The 21,140-nt window shown below is 39.5% G+C and overlaps 2 protein-coding genes across 2 annotated transcripts; both read right to left on the bottom strand.

Annotated features, from left to right (window-relative positions):
• Positions 1 to 480: 480 nt before the first annotated feature.
• On the bottom strand, positions 481 to 13,440 carry pi4k2b (phosphatidylinositol 4-kinase type 2 beta). Its single transcript, XM_057844771.1, has 11 exons — positions 12,893 to 13,440; positions 9,762 to 9,913; positions 9,395 to 9,475; positions 9,182 to 9,301; positions 8,974 to 9,105; positions 8,196 to 8,349; positions 6,291 to 6,352; positions 5,514 to 5,616; positions 2,152 to 2,285; positions 1,966 to 2,025; positions 481 to 1,827 (listed from the first exon to the last, which is right to left on the bottom strand). The coding sequence occupies exons 1-11, from the start codon at positions 13,239 to 13,241 to the stop codon at positions 1,654 to 1,656; spliced, it is 1,521 nt and encodes a 506-aa protein (XP_057700754.1). The 5' UTR covers positions 13,242 to 13,440; the 3' UTR covers positions 481 to 1,653.
• A 4,377-nt stretch (positions 13,441 to 17,817) lies between these two features.
• zgc:195282 (uncharacterized protein LOC100192223 homolog) lies at positions 17,818 to 20,424 on the bottom strand. Its single transcript, XM_057844262.1, has 4 exons — positions 20,293 to 20,424; positions 18,546 to 18,640; positions 18,404 to 18,458; positions 17,818 to 17,923 (listed from the first exon to the last, which is right to left on the bottom strand). Exons 1-4 carry the CDS (start codon positions 20,333 to 20,335, stop codon positions 17,913 to 17,915), a joined length of 204 nt encoding a protein of 67 aa, XP_057700245.1. The 5' UTR covers positions 20,336 to 20,424; the 3' UTR covers positions 17,818 to 17,912.
• Between the last annotated feature and the right edge of the window lie 716 nt (positions 20,425 to 21,140).

Here is a 21,140-nt window from a genome sequence, read left to right as displayed (position 1 = left end):
TATGTTATGGGAAACACATTGCTGCAATTCATCTATGATCATGATAATGCACAGCTCCATACTGGAAGGATCTGTACAAAAATTTGGGAAGGTGAAAACATCCCAGTTTTCACATGGATATAGTACTCACTGGACACATCACACACTGAGCATATTTGGGTTTTGCTGGATCAGCGTATTCCGGCAAAGTACTTCACTTTCTTCCAATATCCAGCAACTTGACAGCTATTGTAGAGGAGACTAACATTCCAAATCAACAACTTGATCAACTCGAAGTGAAGATGTGTTGCATTGAACCGGTAATGTATAACCGTGTATGCCACAACTCTGAGATGGTATGGATCATCTTTTACAAAGGACAAATGCTTATTAAATCAGATGTACATTGATTTGTGAACAATATTTGAGAAAAATGGCCTAATGTGTATGAAAGCAATGTGTTACATCTTTGATTTCATCTCACGAAAAATTGGACCATGAATGAAACTGTTGTATTTATATTTTCGTTCAGTGTATATCGAGTAGCTGATGAGAAAATAAAGCTGGGTCATCAGAGACAACTTAATATTTTCCTTTATCAATAAATATAATTAAAAATTGAATTTCCCTTGTAAGATAGTGAAGAAGACTTCATGTCTTTCGTTACGGCCAAAATGAGCAAAACATAAAAACAGACACAAAATCCCACAAAACACAGATTAAATGCTCCCAAATGTTATTGTGTTAAATATACAACTCTGCCCATACAATCATGTAATAAAAATGTCAAGATGCATAAGACAAAATTCATGGCACTGACTTTTCTAGTTAAATAAATTACAACACGGGATTATCAGGGTGCCATTCTCCATGCCGTGATGTAAATACACGCCAAAGAACAGATACATTCAGTGTAAGATTGATCTGACAGTATTCGCCCCCAGTGAAATGTATAGGGACAATAGTATAAATAGTAAACATTACATTCAAGCATAATGGTTATTCCAAGTCCTTCGCTTCCTCCGTCGAGGTACAAATTCAAGTTTGAACAAGAATATATTTTTTTCTTGGGGGTTTTCAACAGTCCATCTACAAACAGTTTGGCAGTATTACTGTAATGGTTGAAGACTTTGGCTTTGTGTTTGTTCAACACTTAGCAAAGAACGCTGGATTCATCAACTTTAGTGGGGGAAAATGATATCCACTAACATTTCTGTATGTATGCTACAAGGCAGAGTGAATATTTTTGGACTATCTTCTAGAATGCACTTTTTAAGGAATAGGAATCAGAATGTAAAACACTGGTAAACCACAGAGGTGTTGCATCTCATCGTTATAGTCATCTCAATCCACTGGCAGAATAGTATGTAACTGTGTTGACACTTTGTGTCAAAACAAAAAGCAAAGCCTGTTCACACTGATTATCCTATTAAGCCTTAAATTCTCGATGAAACATTTGAAATTCATACTTTCCAGCTGTCATATTTTGATCATACATTGCCATCACTAAAGCTAGGAACAAACTATAAGGGAAAAACATTCACCATCTCACTTCTCTTACTTCAAAATATTCCCTCACTTTGTTAGAATATATACCAACAGTTTATAAGAAGGTTTAGTCCTTTCCCACTTCTTGCCTTCAGAAAAATACCACCAGCAGTTGCTGTTCCTTCTCTACCAAGAGGAGAAAAAGGGTCGCTTGCAGTGGAAGGTCTGGGTGAAGGCATTGCCCAGAGTGACAACGCGGCCCTGGCCACCTGACCGGCTGCGCTCCACCACCACACGGGGCATCTGCACTAGTTGTAGCGGGCTCTTGCCATCCTTAAGAGCCTGGGTGAGATTCAACACCTGTCACAAAAATATTCACATCAATTACATTCAGCAAAAATTGACATCAATAGACAACACGTCCCAAGTTGGATGCAGTACATTTTTTAATAAAAACAACAGAACTCTAAACAAAAAGAGAGACAACAGGAAACTCACCTGCCCCCTCATCACCGACATCTGTTTCTCAAACATGGTCTTGTCAAAGCCTTTGTCTCTCTGATAATGAAGAGATCAAGACTTTAGCTACTACCTTACATTAACATAAACAAACAATAGTAAAGTATTTCTTTCTGTTAAATTTGATTATTAAAAAGAATTATTATCATAACTACTGCTCCATACCATGAACATCTCATAGAGGTCCTCACTAAGGTCCTGCACAAAGTTCATGTCCGAGAGACGGGCCAGCACCAGCTCTCTGGTCTCCTGGGAGAAAGCAACCTTAGCCTGGGGCAGCCACGCCCAGTGAAAGGGGTCTGAAGAAACAGCCGCAGTCATAAATAATCTAGTCATATTCTATCCATCCAGCCCTCCTCTGTATCGCTTATCGTAAAGAGGGTGCTCGGGCCTATCTCAGCTAAGTATGGGCAGGCAGCAGGGTATACCCTGAACTGGTTGTCAGGACCGAATGAGACAAACAAGCATTGGAGCTCACTCTCATACGGTGAAGAAAATAAGTAATTGAACACCCTGCTATTTTGCAAGTTTTCCCCACTTAGAAATCATGGAGGAGTCTGAAATTTTCATCGTAGGTGCATGTCCACTGTGAGAGAGATGATCTAAAAAGAAAAGTCCAGAAATCACAAGGCATTATTCTTTAACAACTTATGTATGTGATACAGCTGCAAATAAGTATTTGAACGCCTGTATATCATCTAGAATTCTGACACTGAAAGACCTGTTAGTCCGCCTACTAAAAGTCTACCTCAACTCCATGTATTATCCTGATTCAGATGCAATTGTTTGAGTTCGACAGCTGCATTAAGACACCTGTCCACCCCATACAATCGGTAGGACTCCAACTTGTAACATGGCCAAGACCAAAGAGCTGTCCAAAGACACCAGAGACTAACTTGTATACCTCCACAAGGCTGGAAAGGGCTACAGAGCAATTGCCAAGCAGCTTGGTGACAAAAAGTCCAATGTTGGAGCAATCATTAGAAAATTGAAGAAGCCACACATAATGGTCAATTTCAATCGGAGTGGAGCCCCATGTAAGATATCACCACGCGGGGTCCCAATGATCCTAAGACACTAAGACGTCATGGTTTGAAATCATACAAGGCACGGAAGGTTCCCCTGCTCAAACCAGCACATATCAAGGCCCGTCCAAAGTTTGCCTATGACCATTTGGATGATGCAGAGGAGTCATGGGAGCAAGTTATGTGGTCAGATGAGAGTAAAGTAGAACCTTTTGGCCATAAATTATAATTCCACTAACCGTGTTTGAAGAAAGAAGAATGATCAGTACCATCCCAAGAACACCATCCCTACTGTTAAGTATGGGGGTGGTAGCATCAAGCTTTGAGGGTGTTTTTCTACACAAGGGACAAGACATGTGCACGGTATAAAAGAGAGGATGACTGGAGCCCTGTATTGTGAAATGTTGGCAAACAACCTCCTTCCTTCAGTCAGAGCATTGAAGATGGGTTGTGGCTGGGTTTTCCAACATGACAATGACCCGAAGCATACAGCCAAGAAAACCAAGGAGGGGCTCCATAGGAAGCATCTCAAGGTTCTAGCATGGCCTAGCCAGTCTTCAGACCTAAACCCAATAGAAAACCTGTGGAGGGAGCTTAAACTCTGTGTTTCTCAGTGACATCCCAGAAACTTCACTGATCTAAAGAAGATCTGTGTGGAGGAGTGGGCCAAGATCCCTCCTGCAGTGTGTGCAAACCTGGTGAAAAACTACAGGAAACGTTTGACCTCTGTAATTTCAAACAAAGGCTACTGTACCAAATATCAACATCCCTTTTCTCAGGTGTTCAAATACTTATTTGCAGCTGTATCACACAAATAAATCAGTGAAAAAAAAATCATACACTTTGATTTCTGGATTTTTCTTTTTAGATTATACCTCCCACAGTGGACATTAAGGATGCAACAATACTCGGTTTTATACTGAACCGATCGATACCTTCCCTCTTCGATTCAATACGAAAAAGCATTCGATCAAAACCGAAAGTTCCCAAAATGTATTTTCCGAATTTATTTTTGTCGTCTCTCTTGCTAAAAATGTCCGGCAAGCTTTGCCTGGATAAAACAAACTCTGCCGCTAGCAGCCGCCCTCCTACTCCTCCCACACTGCATGAACGGTCGGAGCTGTGGCGCACGTGGATCATTGCCCGTATGACAGAAATCTAAGAAGGCGGCTTGCCACTTCAATTTCATACAGATCCGTTGATTGGCAGCATTTTGGATGAGCCGACATGCTATCCTTACTCGTACTTATTTGTCAAAGACTGCCTTTACGGATAAGGACAAGAAAGTCCGCCTATATAATGTTGCCGACTTGACTGCTACGGATAACCTCGCTTAGACAACAGACAGGTTAAGACTGTGGGTCACAGAGAGGTAACTCACGGTTACATTATGAACAATGAGTGGCAAATGAAGAGCACTGTACTTCAAACCCGTCCTGTTTATGAAAGTCTATTGTCAAATGCTGGTGTTGTGCAGTAATGAGCAGACGTGACTTCTGTGGCGTTTGTTAACTTTTTTTAATGCCCGACAACACTCGCGCGCACACACTAGATATCATCAAATAGCAACCTAGATGTGCTACGTTAGCTCCCCCCAAGTCCCATGCCATTGGCTGTGTGAGCCCAGAGTGATCATGGGACGCGTAGTCCATATACTACATGGATGAATTAAAAACCGCCATGACTGAATGGAAGTTAAGCAAGCCAAATCAATCCATACCAGTGACTATAGATAATATTGTAAATACTGTTAATTCAGTACGTCACACAGATGGACTCGGACCACAAAAAGGATGTTTTTCTCATGTGGTAAACATTCCTGCTAAGAGAGTAATAGCAATCAACAGTGTGCCCCGCCTCACTTTACAAAAAGTAAAGATTGTTCTCAGATCAGTAAGAAGTAAGCACATAAATACTATGCACTATAATGCATGTTTATATGATGGCATTGTTATTTTTGCTTGTTAGCACATTAAAACAAAAAAACACTTGTATTTTTTGTTTCAGAGCATTAAATCTATTGAATCGAATCGAAAACCGTGTCCCTTGTATCGAAAATCGTACCGAACCGTGACTTACGTTATCATTGCATCCCTAGTGGACATGCACCTACAATGAAAATTCCAGACCCCTCCATGATTTCCAAGTGGGAGAACTTGCAAAATAGCAGGGTATTGAATTACTATCTTCACTGTTCATTGGGACAATTTTGGAGCATTCAACATGCCCAACATGCAAGTATTGGGGATGTGGGAGGAAACCGGAGTAAACCACCGTAAGCAGGAGGAAGGCCGCAGGACGGGATTGAACCCATGACAGTGGCGCCTCGCTGGATATTTTTTTTTAAAACAATTATTGCACAGATATCAAAAGTTAAATTCAAAACCAAGTTGTAATGCAATTACTGTTGATCTTTCTTCAACTTCACATAATAATTTAATCGTGGAGGATGAATGACAGAAAATTCATCATCAACAACTACATTAAAAGGCCTCAACTTACAAGCTCTCCATTCATCAGGGTGTTTGAAGGGAAAGGCCAGGCCATTGTCAATGGCTGCAATCTTGATGCAAGGCTTGGAAATGTTTTCTGGCCACTCTGTATCCTGGAAAAGGGGGGAGACTACTGATTAATGACTGATGCCACCATCACTTATTGATCTCTGTCCAAAGGTCTGATTAAATGGTCAGACAGACGACAGCCCTGTGCTTGTTAATCGATAGGCGGATAATAATGATTGATGACAGGTAGACAGATGGTACTGGTATCCACAGGCTCTTGTGTAATCCAAGTCTTTGACTGTATTAGTGTCATTTGAAAAAGTGATAGACATTTCAGGCATACAGTACAAGTCACTATGTTAAATTATGATCATTAAGTGCAATCATCATGTAAAATTTCCCCCACATTCCTGTAACATGTAAGTAATGTAAATAGGAAATTCTAAATAATCAGCAGATATGACAGAATGTGAATAGTTGTTTCTCTATAGATGTCCTGCAATTGGCAAGTGACCTGTCAAGAGTCTATCCCGCTTCTAAGTCAAATTGATATTTTTTCTTCTTCATTATTTTGTAGTTGGCTGCACAAAGAATTATAATATTTCTCATCAGCGAGCAGAGAAAGAATAGTTTGCTCATGGTAGGAAAAAAAGTCGAACTAAAAATCAAACTAAATGGATATTGCGAAGGGGTTTATAGAAACAGTCTATTGTAATTCCATCAAAATTCCGAGCATGAACAAGATAAAAACAGCATTATGTTTTATCATTAAACTCACCTTTGGTCCGTCGCACTCTCCTGGCTTCTCATACTTGATCAGCCAGTTGTCGTTTCCTCGATCTAACAAAGGGGGCAAGGAGTGTTTTAGTCCAGATGTACCAACTTAAGTAATACAGTGGGGCAAATAAGTATTTAGTCAACCATCAATTGCGCAAGTTCTCCTACTTGAAAAGATTGGAGAGGCCTGTGATTGTCAACATGGGTAACCCTCAACCATTAGAGACAGAATGTGGGGAGAAAAAAAACAGAGAATCACATTGTTTGATTTTTAAAGAATTTATTTGAAAATCATGGTGGAAAATAAGTATTTGGTCACCTACAAACAAGCAAGATTTCTGGCTGTCAAAGAAGCCTAACTTCTTCTAACGAGGTCTAACGAGGCTCCACTCGTTACCTGTTTTAATGGCACCTGTTTTAACTCATTATCTGTATAAAAGACACCTGTCCACAACCTCAGCCAGTCACACTCCAAACTCCACTCTCGCAAAGACCAAAGAGCTGTCGAAGGACACGAGAGACAAAATTGTAGACTTGCACCAGGCTGGGAAGACTTAATCTGCAATAGGTAAAACGCTTGGTGTAAAGATATCCACTGTGGGAGCAATTATTAGAAAATGTAAGACAAACAAGACTACTGAAGTTCTCCCTCGATCTGGGGCTCCATGCAAGATCTCACTCCGTGGCGTCAAAATGATAACAAGGAGGACCTAGTGAATGACCCACAGAGAGCTGGTACTACAGTAAGAAAGGCTACTATCAGTAACACAATGCACGGCCAGGGACTCAAATGCTGCACTGCCAGACGTGTTGACTGCTGAAGAATGTACACGTCCAGGCCCGTCTGCAGTTCGCTAGAGAGCATTTGGATGATCCAGAAGAGGACTGGGAGAATGTGTTATGGTCAGATAAAACCAAAATAGAACTTTTTGGTAGAAACGCAGGTTCTCGTGTTTGGAGTTGAAAGAATACTGAATTGCATCCGAAGAACACCATACCCACTGTTAAGCATGGGGGTGTAAACATCATGCTTTGGGGCTGTTTTTCTGCAAAGGGACCAGGACGACTGATCTGTGTAAAGGAAAGAATGAATGGGGCCATGTATCGAGAAATTTTGAGTTAAAATCTCCTTCCATCATCAAGGGCATTGAAGATGAGATGTGGGTGGGTCTATCAGCATGACAATGATCCCAAACACACAGCCAGGGCAACAAAGGAGTGGCTTCGTAAGAAGCATTTCAAGGTCCTGGAGTGGCCTAGCCAGTCTCCAGATCTCAACCCCATAGAAAATCTGTGGAGGGAGTTGAAAGTCCGTGTTGCCCAACGACAGCCCCAAAACATCACTGCTCTAGAGGAGATCTGCATGGAGGAATGGGCCAAAATAGCAACAGCAACAGTGTGTGAAAAGCTTGTGAAGAGTTACAGAAAACATTTGGCCTCCGTTATTGCCAACAAAGGGTACATAACAAAGTATTGAGATGAACTTTTGGTATGGACCAAATACTTATTTTCCACCATGATTTTCAAATAAATTCTTTAAAAAATAAAACAGGGTGATTTTTCAGGGTTTTTTTCACATTCTGTCTCTCATGGTTGATGTTTACCCATGTTGACAATTACAGGCCTCTCTAATATTTTCAAGTAGGAGAACTTGCACAATTAATGGTTGACTAAATACTTATTTGCCCCACTGTATATGCAGTATATAAAAAGCATAGAATAACAACGCCAATGACAGAGAGAAATTTTAAAATTAAAAAAATAAATAAAAGTTGACATCGATTATCGCTACATCAGTTTAGAGTTCAGAAAGCCTCCACACAAAGACACAAACAACACATAAAACAAGAGTGTGAAAGCAAGAGTGCGTGAGAGAGAGTGCGTGAGAATGGAAAACTCTAAACACCTGTGTTTCGGATTACATAATCCAGTATGACCAGCCGCTCAAACTGTGACTGTAGCTGCTTTCTGATGTTCTCTGGCAGAGGTTCTGCCTCAAAGTGCCTCAGCCAATAGTCTGCCTCGCGATAACCCTCTACGAACAGCTGAAATGAGCCCACCTAGCCAAACATGCAAAAACATTAAGCATTACCTCATCATCCTTTGGCATTTGCATAACGATGTGCAATTATGACATCAAATGGAAAAAATGTCACTTAATGACATTGATTTACTTCCTGATAGCATTGTTTCCACACCAAATGTTACATAATATAAAAAGATGCATCCAAAAGTTATATGTACAAAAGAAAACTGACATTTTTTGAGTCTGTAATTTAAACTTTGAGTATTAACAACAATGAGGGGGTTAAAATCAATGGTCACCACCCTTTTCAATATAGAAAGTTTCTTCCTGAGGTTTTATAATGCATGAGGAATTGATTTGATAAATTAATTTAAAGCTTTTATTGCAGATAATTTAAAAAAACAATTACAATTTTGTTTAAAGTTTTTTCCTCTGCTATTTTTAGCCTCCATGAGATCAATGTCACGCATGCAAAAAGACAACTTTTCTTTTGACTTTAGCATGGATAATAATTTGGTCGTGGTGAAGGACTGTACTCAAACATTTGTTCATGTGCACAGATGTACAGTATGAAGTCCTGTAACCTTTATTTACAGTAAATCAAAGTTTAGAAAGCTTAGGCGACAAAAAATGCAATAAAATGAGGACATGGTGTTACCTTTGGTGGCAAGCCCACTCTGTGAAAGCGTCGTCCCACCTTGGGTACTTTCTCTAAAGCGTACTTCTTCCCTCTGGATTTGGCTCTGTCTATGGCACTGTAATGAAAGGTCTCACTGGCCAAATACACCACCTGATAGAAGAAGCAAAGCATTCAGTACACTTTCTGCAGCCAACAGAAAAAAAATTGATCGATGATTGAGAATAACCTTTGTTTTTGGCACCACACCAAGGCCCAGTTTGCTATCCACTAGCGAAGCAGCAGCTTCTGAGAGGTAACCCTGATTTGGCAACAAGCAACCTCGCCCAAAACAACACGGACAGCAAAGCTAAACAAAGACATACAAACTTTGTGATGCACTTTGAGCCCATATTCTTAAAGTGATTATATAGGAAGACAAAACATCCTGCAACATGAATACCTTGTGAAAATATTTGGTCCATTTGGGATTTAGATGACCGTAGGGTTCCTCTGACTTTGGTTTGAAAACACCGATGACTTTCTGTTGAAGCCAGAATGATTAAAGTTGACTTCTAATTGATACGTTACGAAAGACAAATGAATACCACAAGCAATTGAATCTCAGTTTGCTGCATAAAAAGGTCAGAATGAACTTGCATGACTACTAAGCTCCACAGATACTGCAAGCAAGAGTGGTATACTATACATACATTATGTTGTGTGCTGTTAAGTACATTAAAATGGAAATGCAGCAGCACTATCGCTTATAGATGCAACAATGTTTTTCAACATTAATTAGCCCAAAAACATATGCAATAATTTCTTACCCCTTTTGGGTCTTTGACAAAGTAACTCCCACTGGAGCCCTGGGAAATCCTCTCTGGAAAGGCGCCACCCTCAATAGCCTGTTCTGCCCTTTGAATAATATCTGCAAACTCAGGATCATCGGGGAAATGGTTGAAGTCCCCATTGTTGATACCTAAAAGAATAAATGGAAATATAATTTGTATTCACTTTAATATCAGTGTCATACAGTACTTTGTTCGTCTGTATGATGACACTGCAACATATTTCTTACCTATGTATATACTGTATAATCACAACAATGTTTTGATTATTTGATTAAATATTTCTGCATCCCAAAATCTGGTAAAACTTTCGAATCAGCATCACCAATCACTGATATTGTACCAAAATCCATCGTATCCATCGTTAAAAATAAAGACATTTGGCACAGTATCCTATTACCTTTGAAGGGAAGGGTACAGGTGAAGAAAAAAAGTATAAAGAGTGAAAGGTGAATACAAATTAAACATGAATTGAGGATTATATCAAACATAGTCTTGAACAAAGCTGTACAAAAGACAAGAGAGTTAATACCTAGCTCTAGTAGATAAGCACATTCACCAATGGCCTAGATTTATAGCCCTAATAGACTGTGCTTGAATAACATCTTAGCACACTGAGACACAGAACAATAAAAGAGAAATAGAACAGTGTATACTGTGTCACATGAAATATTAGGTAAGTGGCCTCCTCAGAATTGGTGCTGCACTATAAATCTGAACAGGAATCAATACAGACAAAAAAAACACGTGGTCTTCTCTCAAGATGAACAGCTATAAAGTATTGAAGTAAAGAAGTAACATGAACGTTGCGTCAGAGCATGTGAGCAGACAGGCCTGAGTACACATTGTACTCTGGCAAACACGTAAGCAGTGCGCAATTTTACTCTTAGTGTGTTGTCAGGTTTTAAATGTAGGACTTGTGACAACATGAAGCTAAGAAGATATCTATACATTTCCTGCTTTTGGAACACCGGTTCAACTGCTTTAGACAAAAACCTAATAGCATTTTTTTTTAACGATACACATTTCCAGGCATTCATTCATTCATTCATTTTCCGAGCCACTTATCCACACAAGGGTAACGGGGGTGCTGGAGCCAATCCCAGCTAACTATGGGCAGTAGGCAGGGTACACCCTGAATCGGTTGCCAGCCAATTGCAGGGCACAAGGAGACGAACAACCATACGCACACACACTCATACCTAGGGACAATTTAGGTATTCGATCAGCCTACCATGCATGTTTTTGGGATGTGGGGGTGAAACTGGAGCACCTGGAGAAAACCTATGCTTGCAGGGGATAACATGCAAACTCAACACAGAAAGTTAAAACATTTTTAATTCCTTGAGTCAAAAAATCTATTTTGGCTCTATTTTGCGTTGCTAACACTTCATAGAACCACAGGTCAGAGCAAAGGAGACAAGCAAACAGTGCTCCACTTTGCTGTTAATCTGACTGAATCTGCTGAACAATTTCACCCCCATGGAAAACCACTTACGCATTTATGTGATATCAGAAAAAGGTCCATGTCCAAGTTTACAATCTTTGTTCCTACTCATAAGACAATTCAGTACAATAGAAGAATGTCTTTTTGCAACATTTTTCCTGGGATTCTGACGGCATGAAAACCTTAAGACAAAATATCACGGTATTGCACTTAGAGCTGTAAAATGTGTTACTTTGAGATATCTGGATTAAAATAGTGAATAACATTTTTCCACTGAACAGGAGTTTTATTTTTCACAACATATTAGCACACTGAAACACAAGTATAAAGTTAAGGTAAAAATAAATTCCATAAAAATAACAAAACATTCTAGATAAAATTAGAATAAAAGCAGTCCTTTAGGGGAGACTAAACCCACAGCCCACAACTCAACATTATTACCATCAGAACAAAAATAATTACATTCCATAGAAAGAACGTGTGTATGACTCGCATCATGTTTACATTATACTGTCTTTCTCAACACAGACAGTTTCCAGAGAGAAAAAACACATGTTTTACCACCGCTAGACACACTAAAGACGCTGGCGTTAACTCTCGTAGATGGTGGGAAACCTAACCTTTAATCATGTATAAATGCGAACGCATAATGGAGGTATTGCCTCCTCGGCTGCCACCCTCCGCAAACATGTATTACATGTCGGTTGGCCCGCCTCCTCTAAGAAACGGCCGTCTGTAACTTTTCCGTAGCCAAAGTATTCCCATAACAGCGATTTTGTTTTCTTCGATGGCGGAAATAGTTCAGGAGTTTCACCTCCTCCGCCATTGTGTAGCACAGCTGACTCACTGACACTGAGCAACAACTGGTGCAGGAGGGTTGAGCCTTGCAACTGCAAGGGAGGGATTTCTCCCTGCATTTGGAACATTAAAAATATAGCTAATACCTCAGGGACGGTATGACAGAAAATGTTTGTGGTTTTAAAACCATGATGTTTTCATACAATGGTATACCTTGAAACCTGTAATCGGCACATGCCTAGATGGATGAATGGATGAAAACAATGTTACTAGTAAGGTCAAAACTTCATTGGTTGATAACTTCATGTCACTAGTACCAAGAAAGAAATGATGATATTGTACTGAATGACAATTCAATTTCACTAAGACTTACTTACTGCACTTTTATACTTTTGCGCAGAAGTGCCATACAGTTGTAGAAGGCAGTGATGGAAACAACGTTACTAGTGTTTTACTCTTCAACTAACTAACTAACTAACTAACTGTTCAACCATTACTAGTTCACTCAATTGTCTTACAAATTAGGACAAAGGGATTAGTAGCACATAGAACCTCAACCTAAAATAGATCTCAATGGTATAGAATATATAATCGAATAAACATTTAACCGATGTTAACGGAGTACCTTTCTTGTGGTTTTGGTGTTTCAATGATAATTCAACACTTAAGTCATTTTAGTGCGATCTTATAGTATTTCTGCAACTGTTTTCAAGTTTTTGATCACTAATAATGAGTATAGAAAAACAGGCTATGTCCAAAACTCTTGTCGGCTTGGACACCGAATTTATGAGAACACGGTTATACAAACCTGCCCCATTTACGTCAATATCCAACAACACTTGTTATAATCACATTTACTGCTTACCCGGTGAGGCTAACGTGTCTTTATCCGACGATGAGCTGTGTCTGTTCCGTCTGTTCTTGTCTCGGGAACTTCTCGACGGGGACGAGCTTCCAACAAAGCAAGGCAACAGCAACGCGTCTTCGCCGGAGCCGTCCACCTCAAGCTCGGTCAAGACGCTTTCACACGAGTCCGAAATTCGAACGGCAACGCCCGGGTTAGCCTGGAATCCCAAGCTCGCGGTGTTCTTTTCAAATAACACACTCGGACGATGTACAGTGGAGAAATTTGACTCCAGTGGAGAAACCGCAGTTGTCTCTGAGTCCAACGCGCGTTCGAATGTCTCTGTCGGGTCGCATTCTGGCATCATCATTGTCGGGTCTTATCTTTGATTTTTTTTTTTTACCCCAATAGAATGTTGCCGTACAGTTTTTGTAGTTGTCAAGAATCCATCCTCAATAAAATATTGTAAATACAGCGGCAGAGAGACGCCAAATACCTTATTCCATGACAGTTCAATATTTTTGCCTACTGTACTTGACTGAGTCGCCAACTGCTGAACTTCCTGATTCACTCACTGCGCATGCGTACCAGAGCGTTTGACATAGTTGCCTTCATGTGCTCGGGAAACAAATCGTATGATTAAATCTCATTACTACAATTTGTTAAAATAGCTCTCGTAGAAATGTTGCTGTAGTGATGTTGACATATGTATGTATGTGTATGTATACATACATACATGAATGCAGATATAGATTCTAGATGTCTGATGATATTTGTGGGAACGAAAACAAAGGGAGAGAAATGGCCAGCGAGAGAAGAAAGAAAAGAAAGCTGTTCGTCAATACCAATATCCTATGATTTAAGTTATGCGCTCTTAATATGAATTCAATATTCATCAATTCAAATAATGTTTTTGTTTATCTCCAGGTCACCACTAGATGTCATGTCAATACTGAAACATACATAAAGACAGGGGAAAAACGTTTTCTCATGCATTCCACATACAGTTGTGGTCAAAAGTTTACATACACTTGTGAAGAACATAATGTCATGGCTCTCTTGAGTTTCCAGTTATTTCTACATCTCTGATTTTTCTCCGATAGAGTGATTGGAACAGATACTTCTTTGTCACAAAAAAATATTCATGAAGTTTGGTTCTTTTATGACTTTATTATGGGTTAACAGAAAAAGTGATCAAATCTGCTGGGTCAAAAATATACATACGTGGATCTGAAAAAGCGAATCATTGACTTGAACAAGTCAGGAAAGTCACTTGGAGCCATTTCAAAGCAGCTGCAGGTCCCAAGAGCAACAGTGCAAACAATTGTTTGTAAGTATAAAGTGCATGGCACTGTTTTGTCACTGCCACGATCAGGAAGAAAACGCAAGCTATCACCTGCTGCTGAGAGAAAATTGGTCAGGAGGGTGAAGATTCAACCGAGAATCACCAAAAAGCAGATCTGCCAAGAATTAGAAGCTGCTGGAACACAGGTGTCAGTGTCCACAGTCAAGTGTGTTTTGCATCTCCATGGACTGAGAGGCTGCCGTGCAAGAAGGAAGCCTTTGCTCCAAAAGCGGCACCTTAAGGCTCGACTGAAGTTTGCTGCTGATCACATGGACAAAGATAAGACCTTCTGGAGGAAAGTTCTGTAGTCAGACGAAACAAAAATCGAGCTGTTTGGCCACAATGCCCAGCAATATGTTTGGAGGAGAAAAGGTGAGGCCTTTAACCACAAGTACCATGCCTACCGTCAAGCACGGTGGTGGTAGTATTATGCTGTGGGGCTGTTTTCCTGCCAATGGAACTGGTGCTTTACAGAGAGTAAATGGGATAATGAAAAAGGAGGATTACCTTCAAATTTTTCAAGATAAACTAACGTCATCAGCCCGAAGATTGGGTCTGGGCGCAGTTGGGTGTTCCAACAGGACAATGACCCCAAACACACGTCAAAAGTGGTAATGGAATGGCTAAATCAGGCTAGAATTAAGGTTTTCGAATGGCCTTCCCAAAGTCCTGACTTAAACCCCATAGAAAACGTGGACAATGCTAAAGAAACAAGTCCATCTCAGAAAGCCATCAAATTTAACTGAAGTGTACCAATTCTGTCAAGAAGAGTGGTCAAAGATTCGACCAGAAGCTTGCCAGAAGCTTGTGGGACATGTTACCAAATATTAGCGCTGCTGTATGTGTATTTTTGACCCAGCAGATTTGATCACTTTTTTCTGTTCACCCATAATAAAGTCATAAAAGAACCAAACTTCATGAATGTTTTTTGTGACAAAGAAGTATCTGTTCCAATCACTCTATCAGAGAAAAATCAGAGTTGTAGAAATAACTGGAAACTCCAGAGAGCCATGACATTATGTTCTTCACAAGTGTATGTAAACTTTTGACCACAACTGTATTTCACTACTTGGATATGAAATCATCATTTTACTGGCATATAAGTAGCCACATGACATTTCAACAATAGACTATTTTTCATTACCCTTTTTTACTTTCTCTGCCACAGTTGCTGCCACTTCACATTCAAAGGGTCTATTCCTGCCTTTCAAATCTAACTGTATTTGGGCCACAATCAGGAACCTATACTAACTACACTTACTTGCCTATGGCTCTATTTTCTAGCCCTTCATCACCATCTTACAATGTAGCTATGTATTTGAAACACATGCAAATGAGCAGTCAACCAGCTGGTTTCACATCAGTCGTGTGATCTGTAAAGGTAGGGTTATGGGGTGACGGAGACACAGTGAGAGGAGAGGAGGGAGTTGAGCAGACAAAAATGAGTGATTTGGATTGAGTAAAGGAAGGAAGAGTGTAAAGGAAGGAAGAGTGATTTTGGGAGATTAGATGAAGATGGTCATATTCAAAAGCATTCTGATGTCTGTCAACTTCCATTCCACACTCACTTTGTTCAGTAGAGGCTTATCCTTAGATACAATAAGCTGTTTGTATTTACAGTCATGGACAAAATTATTGGCACCCTGGATTTTTTCCAGAAAATACAGCATTTCTCACAGAAAGTAATGCAATTACAAATGTTCTCAGTATGAATGTGTTTATTTCTGGGATGTGCATTGGGAAAACACAAAAAACATTGAAGAGAAAAGCCAAAATGTACACAATTTTACAAAAAAAAAATGTTTTACCAAAAAAGTGGGATGGACAAAATGTTGGCACCCTCAACTCAATATTTAGTTGCACATCCTTTAGAAGAAATAACAGAAAGCACTCGCTTTCTACAACCATAAACAAGTTTTGTGCACCTCTCAGATGGAATTTTGGACCACTCTTGTTTTGCGAACTGTTCCAGGTCTCTAAGATTTGAAGGGTGCCTTCTTGCAACAGCAATTTTGAGATCTCTCCATTGTTTTCAATATGACTTAGATCCAGACTCATCGTTGGCCACCTCAGAATTCTCCAGCGCTTTGGCTCGAACTATTTCTTGGTACTATTTGAGGTATGTTTTGAGTGATTGTCCTGTTGGAACACCCATAACCTCTGACGCAAACCCAGTTTTCAGACACTACACCCTACATTCCAGCCCAAAACATTTTGATAGTCTCCATATTTCATGACTCCTTGCACACTGTCAAGGCACCCAGTGTCAGAGGCAGCAAAACAACACCAAAACATCATTGGACCTCCACCATGTTTGACTATAGGCACTGTGTTCTTTTCTCTGTAGGCCTCATTCTTTTTCTGGCACTGAGCACAGGTCTCCATCCATTTCATAGTGCTATTTGAGGTATGTTTTGGGTCACTGTCCTGTTGGAACACCCATGACCGGCTCAAACGTTTGGATAGCCTCCATATTTCATGACTCCTTCCTCACTGTCAAGGCACTCAGAATTCTGAGGTGGCCATCGATGAGTCCGGATCTGAATCAGATTGAACACTATGGAGACAGAGACCTGGAACAGTTCGCAAAAGAACACTGGTCCAAAATTCCATCTGAGAGGTGCACAAAACTTGTTGATGGCTATAGGAAGCGATTGCTTTCTGATATTTCTTTTGAAGCCGTGGTCTCCAATCTGGTCCTCAAAGGCCCGCTGTGGGTGCAGGATTTCATTCCAACCAGGCATATGACAACACTTTTTAACCGATTTGGTGTTTTACAAGTGCAGTCATTTGATTGCAGTCAGGTGCTGCTTGTTTTAGTAGAAACCTCATTGGTTTGACTTTCAGTGCTTGATTGGCAGGAACAAAATCCACGACCCACAGCGGGCCTTTGAGGACCGGTATGGAGACTACTGTTCTAAAGAATGCGCCACCAAACATTGAGTTGAGGGTGCCAAAAATGTTTTGCATTATGTGTAAAATTGTGTACATTTTGGCTTTTCTCTTCAGCTTTTTTGTGTTTTCCAGTAGACATCCAAGAAATAAACACATTCATACTGAAAATATTTGTAATTGCATTAATTTCTGTGAAAAATGCTGTATTTTCTGGAAAAAAAAATCAAGGAGTATTATATATATGTATCTATATATCTATAGATATATGTATATATATCTATAGATAGATAGATAGATAGATAGATAGATAGATAGATAGATAGATAGATAGATAGATAGATAGATAGATAGATAGATAGATAGATAGATAGATAGATAGATAGATAGATAGATAGATAGATAGATAGATAGATAGATAGATAGATAGATAGATAGATAGATAGATAGATAGATAGATAGATAGATAGAGTCTCTTGCGAGAGACTCTTGCAGTTACCACTGTTCTCCATCATTTTCACCCTCATTTTCAATACCTATGCTTACCTGATGAAAGCAATACTCAATTAACCCACAGTTCAACTCATTTCCATTAATGCACTTCTATTTTAAGGTAGTTGTTGCTATGTTAAATAAACAATGAAACCCTCTGGATTTGTTTTTAATCCGTTTTAAACACAGATTCATAGTGCTGAATTAATAAATCACACACATTTTTTTAAACTTAAAAATATAATAATATATTGATACTCTTCTTATTTTCTCTTCTGGTTAGGCCAACTGGTTTCACACGGTTTCTGCCCCTCACCTGTTACCTGTAGAGATAGAATCACATGGAGTTGGGAGGGGTGTTGGGGCATTTGGTACAGTAATTTAATGCTGAATGGATCCATCGCAAAACCACGCTCCCATATCAGAAAAGTCTAACACCAGCCATAGACTTGCGTAGGAATATACTGAGTGGTCATGACTTAAAACTTCTTTTTATAACTTTAAATTGTAAAAACCCAATGGTTTAACGCTATGCGTTGGGTACCTGTAATTCTGACACCAGGTACCCTGAAAGACTACTTTATTGCCAGCTGTGGTAGTGCGAATTCAGAAATTTGAACTCCCGTCGTCATCCATAAATCGTCCATTCACTCAGACACTATAAGAGAATTTGACAGAGCCTTGAGTTGTCAGTTTTCCAAGAGAATTTGACAGAGCCTTGAGTTGTCAGTTTTCCAAGAGTTTGGGACTTTGCGATAGGTCCATTCTATGTTTATGTTTGAGTGTGAGTTGTTAGAAACTACCTCTTGGACCAAACATCCTCATGTAGCAGTATGAACAATATGGTTTCTCATCATACTGAAAAACAATAATCAATGTTTTTAGTTCATTGTCTGCCTTTATTGAATTTTGGGGGGATGCAACATAAATTCCTAACATGGTTACCTCAGCATGTTGTCCAGCTGTGAGCTGCCTTTTACATTTTTCACATTTCAGACACAGTGGATGATAATCTCTTCCTAAAGACCTCTTCTTCTCACCTGACCACACAACAGACGATCAAAATTATGCTCTGAGAGAGGAGGAAGTGTGGGATGTGTACTGTATCATAAGAAAACAATAACGTAATTTACGCACTCAAGATGCAGGGTTTCTTTTAACCTGTACTCTCGCATTTTAATTTTGGTTTCCAATGTGTGTGCGTGTGATTACACTTTTATCATTGCAAATGACAATTTTGTCAGACAATTTAAAACTTTTTGCTGCATGTTTAGATTGACAAAAAGAGGAGGCAGATCCTTGTATTCGTACGGATTTGAATTGTGACCTAATCCAGTAAATTATCTTTATGAAGTGGGAGCAATATGATGCAGAAAATTAAGCTAAAACCTTGATAAATTTACATCCTGTTGTGGATATGTGATAGTGCATGCTTATAAGAACAGAATTTTAAAAATTAATAAAAGGAATATATTGTCATCATTGATATGTGATACTGCATGCTTATAAGAACAGAATAAAAAATAAATAAAAGGGATTAAAAAAATTCTCTTTTCTATATAGAGATGGTAAGGACAGGGAATATGTGTATGGTACAAATTAGACTGTTTAAACCTTTTCAGTGCATCTAAAAGAAATACCGAAGCTTTAAGATAATGTGTGTATTTCAAACTATTAATTTGTCGTTTTGTCGTTCTTCATAGTGTAGGCCAGACATGTCCAAAGTCCGGCCCGGGGGCTAAATGCGGCCCTTGCTCAAATTTCATCCGGCCCCCAGCCTCTGTCATAAAATCAATAACGTCTGGCCCGCACATAGACTTAATAAATTGGTCAGCAGTACTGCTACCAGCATATGAAGTAGCTTACACACTAAATGCTGCTCCTCATTTACCCACTAAAAGGCAGCAGCACTCTAAGCAACATTACCCCGTGTGACTCTTTACTCCCAATTTTCTAAAATGGCGACAATCAACAACAAAAAAGTTGACTGCAACGGCCAACGCTTCAAGGATAGGTGGAAATTGGATTATTTCTTCACTAAAATGCGCAACAACTGTGCCTGCCTCATTTGCAAAGAGACAGTCACTGTTTTTAAAGAGTTCAATTTGAGGCGATATTACCAAACAAGACACACTGACATGTACAACGAGATTACAGGGAAGATACGTAGTGAGAAATTGAAGCAACTTGAAGGTAGTTTAATTTTACAGCAGCAGTATTCACAAAAGCCCGAGAGTCGAAGGAGAACGCCACAAAGGCTAGTTGCAAGATTGTTGAAATTATTAATTTTAAAAAATAATAAAGCAAATGTGACACAAGGAATGGCTTGCTAAAATTTGCTTAAATATATTGTTCTACGTAAAGAACGTCAGCCAAGGTCGGCCCCCCCACATTTTTACCACGCCAAATCTGGACCCCTTTGCAAAAAGTTTGGACACCTCTGGTGTAGGCCAATAATAAAAGACAGGTTGCAGCAGAACATAAAGTTTAGCAGATTTAAAATCTTATTGTTAAATTCTACTTTTCCATAACAAACCATCAATGATAAGAACGAATGTATTTTTTCACTTGTTGATAGAGTACAATACTGCTTCAGCTTGTTTTGTTTCTGTGAGCCAAAAGACTAAACAGACTTGAAGAGAAAATGTCAGAGGACACATGCCTGCCATAGAAACAGAGGTCATAAACTCACCAAAATAGACAGGCTTCCCACAGATTGGACAGTAACCTACCATGACCACTTGTAATTATTGATTGTCTCGTGTATTTGGCTGGTGCGATGAGAGGACAATAATATGCTCTGCCAAGAGTACTGTATACACAGTATATGTGTGTGTGTGTTTCTTTGCTTGTTTGAAGGGAAGAAAAACCTGCATTTGCCAGTATACCGTTTGAAGCCACAGCCAGGATGTGGTAAGTGAAACGTCACAGGAAAAGAGAAATGTGAAACTTAGAAGAAGAAAAAAAAGTAAAGAACAGAGAGTCAAGTGAAACATCACAAGAAAAGAGAAATTTGAGACTTGGAAAAAAAATAACAGTCAGTCAAATTTGCTGTAATTTTAATATATACCGAACTGCAACATTTAGACAGTGACAATAATTTTATTTTCATTTAGTTGCATTTGTTTGTGTATCATCCTGCTTTCTCATCTTCAAATTGTGAAAAGCTAGTTGCTATTTGCCCTTAATTGTTAAATGACCAGTTCAGAGTTTATCCAACTCTCACTCAAGGTCAGCTGGGATAGGCACCTACCTCATCAACAATGCTGAACACTGGTTCACGCGATACTCATGTGCAGCCACATAGTGAGTGCTCACTGCTCACGGCCATACTCATGCACAGACCATTCTCAGTGACATCCCATTTAAGAGGTCGCTGCCAAAAAGCAGGAGAAAAGGCAGCATGAGACCAAAAGTTGAGAAAGAGGAAAGTTATCATCGACAGAGCAACAGACTCTTGACTCAGTGCGGAGGCGGTTATTTCCTCAAGACAGACCTTGCAAGGGGATGTGACTCTGATTAACTTTAGTGAATATGCCG

This window comes from Corythoichthys intestinalis, chromosome 8, assembly GCF_030265065.1.
Source record: "Corythoichthys intestinalis isolate RoL2023-P3 chromosome 8, ASM3026506v1, whole genome shotgun sequence".
NCBI classification, from domain to species: Eukaryota; Metazoa; Chordata; class Actinopteri; order Syngnathiformes; family Syngnathidae; genus Corythoichthys; species Corythoichthys intestinalis.
The sequence above is the reverse complement of the archived record's forward strand: the minus strand, read 5'-3'. Positions and strand labels throughout refer to the sequence as shown.